The sequence below is a fragment of the Gekko japonicus genome, unplaced genomic scaffold (assembly GCF_001447785.1).
Source record: "Gekko japonicus isolate JY-2015 unplaced genomic scaffold, Gekko_japonicus_V1.1 scaffold5018, whole genome shotgun sequence".
NCBI lineage: Eukaryota > Metazoa > Chordata > Lepidosauria > Squamata > Gekkonidae > Gekko > Gekko japonicus.
The window spans coordinates 21,375-30,070 of NW_015169333.1; the positions used below are offsets into that span (position 1 = coordinate 21,375).

General features: G+C 45.9%; 1 protein-coding gene across 1 annotated transcript in view; it reads left to right on the forward strand.

The window, feature by feature from the left end:
* LOC107115027 (protein EFR3 homolog A-like) overlaps positions 1-8,696 on the forward strand; it is a gene marked incomplete at its 5' end in the record, with an annotated part of 43,835 nt that overhangs the window by 18,601 nt on the left and 16,538 nt on the right. Inside the window, 3 exons of the mRNA XM_015416635.1 lie at positions 1,014-1,089; positions 4,399-4,560; positions 7,705-7,836. Of these exons, the coding sequence (XP_015272121.1) occupies positions 1,014-1,089; positions 4,399-4,560; positions 7,705-7,836 (370 nt within the window). The remainder of the gene's footprint in view (positions 1-1,013; positions 1,090-4,398; positions 4,561-7,704; positions 7,837-8,696) is intronic.

Consider the following 8,696-nt stretch of genomic DNA (forward strand, 5'->3'; position numbering starts at 1 on the left):
TGCTGGACCTCCTGATGGCACCTGGTATTTTTGAAAACTAGTATAAAGACAACAGTCGTGAGAGTCTGACCCACAAATCAAGCAAGTCACCAAGACTGGCAAAGACGGGAGACGTCCGGGATCCATTAGAAGCTTAGCAGCAATTTTGAGCCTGAACATTTACCGAGATCGGCATCCTATCTGAGTGTAGTATTCCTTATGACTTCTTGTCAAGCACTTTATGAAACAGAGAGCTTTTGTACTACTCTAATATCTCCTGAGGAAGATCCAATTTTGAAACGTCGTTATATAATCCGGAGACGATGTTGCACAAAGAGTTTCTTATGATTTATTAATGATGTTGTTGTGCTTTAGATTGTGGTACATAGGAAGCTTTTTCTTTGCAAGTCTTGGTGACTGCTTGATTTGTGGGTCAGACTCTCACAACTGTTGTCTTTATACTTGTTTTCTGACTGGGTTGTGTTTGTCCATATTTACCTGGTATTTCTGGCCACTGTGTGACAAAGTGTTGGGCTGGATGGGCCATTGGCCTGATCCAGCCTTGGCTTCTCTTACGTTCTTATGTTTTTTTGTTAGTTATTAATAACTTTCCTACAGCCTGCTGCCATTTTATTGTTTCAAAAAGAAGAGCAAAATTGCAAGGTAATAACTGAGGGTGCCGGAAGATTTTATCTTCCAGCTGTATCACCGCAAATGCTAAGCAGTTTGTTCCTGGTTTAATTAAGCTTGTATTATATTTTTGTTTTGTCCAAAACAGTTTTGTACACAGCATCAAATTAATATCCTTGTACCTGGTTGCAATTACTTGCACTACCCTCCGCTTAAAATGGAAAACCTTCTGTCATTGTTGAAACGTGGGTGGAATTAAAATGGAAATAGTTTCCAGAATGCCTGAGTAGACAAAGCACGTTTCGCCGTGCGCTTCCCACGACTGTGAAGTTGGTGGTTTACAAATTGTCTTTATTAAAGTTGTTTTTAAAAATAAACTAACAGACCGCTCTGTCTTTGCCTAGAATAATACCCGACGTTTCGGATCTCAAGATAAAGCGAGACAAAATCTCGAAGCAAGATGTGAGCTTCATGAAAAAGGTAACAACATTGTGTACAGGCATATGTAGAGATGTTAGGTGGGCTATTGGGGGCAACAGTTCTAGGCCCAGTCTGCATCTAGCATTCGCTCCGTTGTTTTATTAAACCCACATTGGAAAAGAAAAAGATGCAGCTCAAAACCACGTTCAAATATCCCGGGCTAAATCCGTACAGACTGAAGAGTCAACCCTGAACAGCCATAAAACAGCCATAAATCTATGCAGACGCAGCTCAAGTGGTTAAAACACTGAACTGCAGGCTGTGGAAGGTCAGTAGTTCAGCAGTTCGAGACCCGGGTGCCGCATGATAGAGTGAGCTCCCATCTCTAGTTCCAGCTCCTGCCAACCTAGCAGTTCGAAAGCAAGAAATTGCAAGTAGATAAATAGGTACCACCGGTGGGAAGGTAACAGCGTTCCGTGCGCCTTGGTGTTTAGTCATGCCGGCCACATGACCACGGAAACGTCTTCAGACAGCGCTGGCTCTTCGGCTTTGAAACAGAAATGAGCACTGCAACCCTAGAGTCAGATTCGACTGGCTTTCGAGCAAGGGAACCTTTACCTTTAAACGGAGAGATCAAAGGAAGTGAAACCAGCATGCAGTATGGAGGCTACCATAAAACCCGGCAATCAAAGAAAGTGAAAGTGGCATGCAATGTAGAGGGGAATTTCTGTTCCAACGTGGGTTTGGTAAAACCACGGAGCGAATGCTAGATGCAGCATGGGCCCCAGTGCTTTTTCTTTGTTTCTTTCAGTGCCAAAGCCAGGATCTTGCTGGCTGTATGCGGACTCTGTTCACGCAACCGATACTTTTCTGGCCTTTTCTTTCTACTAGAGCGGGGGCCACCAACCTTTTGTTTGTTTGTTTTTTGGGGCCCCCGTAGGGGATTTTTTTATTTGCATTTTCTAAAAACTACAACGAAATTTAGGGAAGGGTCTACAAACTATGGGAGGAAGTAAAGAAAACCCACTAAAAACCCAAGAGATGGTCATCATACATAATGTTTGTAAAATTAGCTTCTTGCTTAAAGTCCACTTAGAGTTCATTGGATGTGGTCAACCATGTTCTTCATACGAAAGCTGTAAGCTATAACTCCTGCGCATCTGCCTAAATAAAAGCAATTCAAGAAATGGTTAATAATCATTTTAAATAATTCCAGACACAATAAGAACTCAATATCTATCCTTTTTCTTTCTCAACTGATAGCTTGCCACCAACCTTTTTTGAGCCTGCAAGTACTTTTGGAATTCTGACACAGTGCGGTGGGCCCAGCTCCAAAATGGTTGCAGCAGGAGGTGGAGCCGGCCACAAAATGGCTGCTGCAACTTCCCTTCAGTCACGCAGTGCAGATCTTTGTACTTTGGTGGCAGCTGCTACCAAAGAAATGACTTTAAAATCTGGACAGCCAGTCCGTTCTCCAATGGCAACTCGGAAACCTTCCTGGGCAGAAGCCCCACCTGGCCACACCCACTTTCTTGAACTCTTGGTGGGCACCAGGAAAGGTGTCATCGGGTGCCATGGCTTCCATGGGGACCATGTTGGGAACTAGGGATGCCAGCCTCCAGGTGGGACCTGGGGATCTCCTGGAATTACAGTTCATCCCCAGACTGCAGAGATCAGTTCCTCTGCAGAAAATGGATCTCTTGGAGGGTGGGTTTTAAGGCATTGTACCCTACTGAGGTCCCTGCCCTCCCCAGGCTCCATCCCCAAATCTCCAGGAGTTCCCCAACCTGAAGCTGGAAACATAAGAGACGCCAATGTTGGATCAGGCCAAAGGCCCATCCAGTCCAACACTCTGTCACACAGTGTCCAGAAATACCAGGGGCCATCAGGAGGTCCAGCAGTGGGGCCAGGACACTAGAAGCCCTCCCACTGTTGCCCCCCTCCCCCAAGCACCAAGAATACAGTTCATCCCTTGCCCCAGCCTGAGAGTTCCTATCTATACCTTGTGGCTAATAGCCACTGATGGACCACTGCTCCATATGCTTATCTAATTCCCTCTTATAAGAACATAAGAGAAGCCAATGCTGGATCAGGCCAATGGCCCATCCAGTCCAACACTCTGTGTCACACAGTGGCCAGAAATACCAGGTGCCATCAGGAGGTCCACCAGTGGGGCCAGGATACTAGAAGCCCTCCCACTGTTGACCCCCCCAAGCACCAAGAAGGCAGAGCATCACTTGCCCCAGAGCCCCTATCTATACCTTGTGGCTAATAGCCACTGATGGACCTCTGCTCCATATGCTTATCTAATTCCCTCTTGAAGCCATCCATGCTTGTAGCCGCCACCACTTCCTGTGGCAGTGAATTCCAAGTGTTAATCACTCTTTGGGTGAAGAAGTACTTCCTTTTATCCCTTCTAACCCGACCGCTCTGCAATTTCATGGAATGCCCCACGAGTTCTTGTATTGTGAGAAAGGGAGAAAAGTACCTCTTTGTCTACCCCCCCAATCCCCTGCCGGAGAACACGGGGGACCTGGCAACCCTCCTGGGGACCCCTGTACCAAAGTCTTTACAGGCGGAAAATCCATTCCTGATCATCAGGGGATCCTTCAGGGTGGCATCTGAGTAGGGTCACCAGCCCCCAGGTCCCAGTTGGGGTCCCCCTGCTTTTGGGGGCTTCAATCGGCCATTGGCCAGCAGGGGAAACCCCACCCCCAAACAGGTCACACCGTGCCCTGAACACGATGACATCACTTCCAGGTGACGTCATCACACCGGGACGCTTGGGTCTGGGGGCAAACTCTGTGGTTTTGAAGGCAAAAAACAATAGAGTTTTGCCCAAAAACCAGAGCTTTGTGTGTGACATCCCGCCCACCACCAGAATGCTGCCCAAATCCCCCTGCCATGATGGCGAGGGGACCTGGCAACCCTACATCTGAGGCAGCAGGAAAGTCTGCCAAAAAATAAGAAAGAAAAGAAAGAAAGCTCCTTGTGAAGAAGAAGAAGAAGAGATTGGATTTATACCCCGCCCTTCACTACCTGAAGGAGTCTCAGAGCGGCTTACAAACTCCTTCCCCTCCCCCTCCCCACAACAGACACCCTGGGAGGTAGGTGGGGCTGAGAGAGCTCTGGCAGAAATGGCTCTCTTTCAAGGACAGCTCTTGTCAGAACTATGGCTTGCCCAAGGTCATCCAGGAGGTGCAAGTGGAGGAGTGGGGAACCAAACCCGGTTCTCCCAGATTAGAGTCCGCGTACTTAACCACTGCACCAAACTGGCTCTGCATGCACAATTGTGCTGACCTAGTTGCCTTCTATTTTTAAAATGGTCCACAAGTCTGAGATAGATCTCCTGCTTTCTCCTCTTTGTAGCATGGACAGCAATTGTACAGACATGTCTACTTGGGCTGTAAAGAGGAAGACAATGTCCAGAAGAACTTTGAACTGTTGTACACGACTCTGGCCCTCATTACCATTGAACTAGCCAACGAAGAAGTGGTCATTGACCTCATCAGAGTGGCCATAGCATTGCAGGTAAGGACCATCTAGATGAGTTGGTGAACAAAATTCATGTTGCAAAGATTCTGATCTGGCTATCAGAGTTTCATGGAACCGTTGCTCATCTCCAAGTTTACTGTGCATGTTCAGATTTTAATACCTGGTCCGTAATTTTACATCTTGAAAACCTTGCCCTTCATCTTCTTCATTTTTTTAAAAGTTTAACTTGCTTTCCTCCATCAAGGTGGCTTATATCAAAACAGAGTTAAAACCCAGTGTAGAAATTATAAAACTGAGCCAAACTTAAAAAAACATCAGAATTACCCTACCAATACACAGCTCCTCCTTGCACAAGTGAAAACTAGATGGCGTCAGTCTAAACATGCCTTACAAAATAGCACAGTCCCGCATGCCCACAAAAAGGGTGCCTTCTGTACCATTTGTGGTAGCCCCTTGCAGAGTACCAGTGTCTCCACAGAGGAAGCATAGGACCTCACTTGAAGAAATCTGCACTCAAAATATTGCAGAATCACTCAAAATATTGCAATCAATATTTATATTTTAATTTAGTTATTTATTTATTTGGTTTATATCCTGCCCTTCCCACAAGTGGGCCGAGGGTGGCTCACAGCAGTAAATTTAATGCAATCTTAAAATATCTCAACCAGACAATAAATAACAATATTAAATTAATACAATAAAACCAATTTAAAACGTTTAAAGTGGGCAGTGCAGTATATTCAGTTTCAGTTCCCGCATTCGGGAAATGAGTGGGCCAGCGCCGAGCCATAGTTTGGGTCCCTTGATGTATACCTAATGCTCTCCTCAGTCTGGAGGCAGGCATGAACATGAGAACATAAGAGAAGCCATGTGGGTTCAAGCCAGTGGCCCATCCAGTCCAGCAGTCTGTGTCACACAGTGGCCAAACCCCAGGTGCCATCAGGAAGTCCACCAGTGGGGCCAGAACGCCAGAAGCCCTCCCACTGTTGACCCCCCCCCAAGCACCAAGAATACAGAGTATGACTTGCCCCAGCCTGAGAGTTCCATCTATACCTTGTGGCTAGTAGCCACTAATGGACCTCTGCTCCAGTGGATGGTTCCCTATAGCGGCACCCTACAGCAACGCACACCATACTGAGATTCCCCCCCCCCCAGTAGTTTGTCTCTCTGCCTTAGAGATTCCTAAGTACTAGAGAATCTTCACTTTGGTGCATTTCAGTGCGTTTCTGGAAGGCAGGTGTCTTCACATCCAGGGCATTTTTTTGTAGAAAAAGCCCAGCAGGAACTCATTAGCATAATAGGCCACACCCAACAGCAGGAACCCATTAGCATATTAGGCCACACCCCTGACAGCACAGCTCATTCGCATATTAGGCCACACCCCCATGTTACCAGAACTGTGCTCATCCAGCCACACCCACCTTTTGCTTCTTATTCTGTTTACCTACACTACACTTGATCTTAGCCAAAACCCAGGGCTTTTTTGTAGCAGGAACTCCTTTGCAGGTTAGGCCACACGCCCCTAATGCAGCCAATCCTAATGAGTTTCTGATGTTGGGTGTGGCCTATTATGCTAATGAGTTCCTGCTGGGCGTGGCCAACTTGGAAGCCAGCCGGAACTCCGTTCCTGTGCGTTCCTACCCAAAAAGAGCCCTGTCACATCCCTTATTCCCAACGGGTTTACCCTTGTCAAATGGGAAAGGCTGAAACAATTAATGACGTATTATTACACCATCCCTACTGTACGGGTTTGCATTCCCAATATATTATGCCGATTTTAATAAAATCCCCAGAGCAATTCTACACTTCCCTCCTCCTTTCAGACTTCTCTAAAGAAATAATAACGGCATGTGTTGTACGAAACCAGATGGTTAAGTCTTCGAATAACTGACCCCATCTGTTGTGAAACGCGTGGCACTATACATTTCTATGCCACATTGGTTCCACACTGCACTTTGGATCGAGTTCCTTAGACCAAGATTAGGAAGGTACACAATTGAACTACCATTCAGGATACGTGTCCCTGACTTGGGCAGAAGCTGATGTCACATGAAGCCTCCTAAAGCCATGGATATTGAATAAAACACAATTCCTACTTGGGCCTATAGTGATTTCTTATTGTAATATTTCTGCAATGTCTGGAGCCATTGTGTAATTGTTACGCTTGATCACCGAAGAAGGCCACAAGGCCAAAACGCATCTGGTCAGGGCCACATAGGGTCTTTGAGAGTACTGTATGGGTTTAATCTAAACTGAGGCTACGTTAGGGCCTGTAGCTGTTGGTTTTTTTTAAAAAAAAAATTGTAATAAATACTCGTATTTTTGTACAATTGATGTATACTTATATCCTGTATTGATTTATTTAAATATTGGGCCTACTGATTTGCATTAATTTAACCTTCTAGGTTCTTCATTATTCTACACATTTAAGAACATCAGAGAAGCCAATGTTGCATTAGGCCAATGGCCCATCCAGTCCAACCCTCTGTCACACAGTGGCCAAAAATACCAGGTGCCATCAGGAGGTCCACCAGTGGGGCCAGGACACTAGAAGCCCTCCCCTGGGTTTTTTTTTTTATTGTAATAAATTCTTGTATTTTTGTAGAATTGATGTATACTTATAGCCTGTATTGATTTATTTAAATAGTGGGCCTACTGATTTGGATTCATTTAACCTTCTAGGTTCTTCATTATTCTACACATTTAAGAACATCAGAGAAGCCAATGTTGCATCAGGCCAATGGCCCATCCAGTCCAACCCTCTGTCACACAGTGGCCAAAAATACCAGGTGCCATCAGGAGGTCCACCAGTGGGGCCAGGACACTAGAAGCCCTCCCACTGTTGCCCCCCCCCAAGCACCAAGAATACAGAGCATCTCTTGCCCCAGACTGAGAGTTCCTATCTATACCTTGTGGCTAATAGCCACTGATGGACCTCTGCTCCATATGTTTATCCAATTTCCTCTTGAAGCCATCCATGCTTGTAGCCGCCACCACCTCTTGTGGCAGTTAATTCCATGTGTTAATCGCTCTTTGGGTGAAGAAGTACTTCCTTTTATCTGTTCTAACCCGACTGCTCAGCAATTTCATTGAGTGCCCACGAGTTCTTGTATTGTGAGCAGTGCCCAGTATCAGGATCATAAACAGATGACTTGGTTCTCTTTTTATTTTCCATGGAAGGATCTTGCGATCCTTAATGAAGACAACTTGCCAATGTTCCATCGTTGTGGTGTGATGGCGGTGGTGGCGGCGTACCTCAACTTCCTGAGCCAAATGATCGCCGTTCCTGCTTTCTGCCAGCATATCAGTAAGGTACCGCAACCTTTTCAGATACTCGCGTGGGCCAGGGCAGAGCCTGCCACTGTATTTTGGCGAAAACATAACCCAAATGCTTAGGGTGGGGGCATGGGTCGAAGTGATCAAATTTTTGGAGAGGAGACAACTTTTAAAAAATTGTAGGACACCTTTGCACTTCCTGAATTTACCATTCTTTGTGTGTGGGGTTCAACCCGTGCACAGGAGTGCATGTGCGTCCAAAAAAGATTCTTGATCTTATGTGCTTGGACGTTGCGGTGTTTTGTTAATGCAGGTGTGTGCATTAGTAATACAGAGAAGGGTGGAAGGTCCAAGTGAGCAGAAGGAACCAGACTCTGCCATTCCAGAATTAATGTTAGACATTCTCTTAGTTTCACTAGGACAAGTGGAATGCAGCGCAGTAAAGAATTCTGCACCATTACAGGAATGTGACCAGGGAAAACTACTCAGAGCCTTTCTGACAGTGAATCAAAGTTTAAGGGGAAATGATCCTCTTGTCTGAACGAGTTGCTTGCCTATTTCTACATTTGCAAATCTATAGAGCAGGGGTCTCCAAGGTGGTGCCTCTGGGCACCTTAGTGCCTGCCAATGCCTTCCCTGGTGCTCACCAACAATGTTCCCTCTAAGCTGTGGAATCTTGTGAGCAAAAATTCAACTTTGTGAGCAACTGGCATTAAAGTTGTGGGCGAGTGACTTGGCTACTGCATAAATGTTTGCTTTGGAGCCATCCTTCCTGAGCTAAGACAAAAATGTGAGAGCCAGAGGCTAAAAAACTGTGAGCTAGCTCACACTAACTCAGCTTAGAGGGAACATTGGTCAGCACGTCACCCAGAAGTGACGCAGTTGGGTCAGGCGCG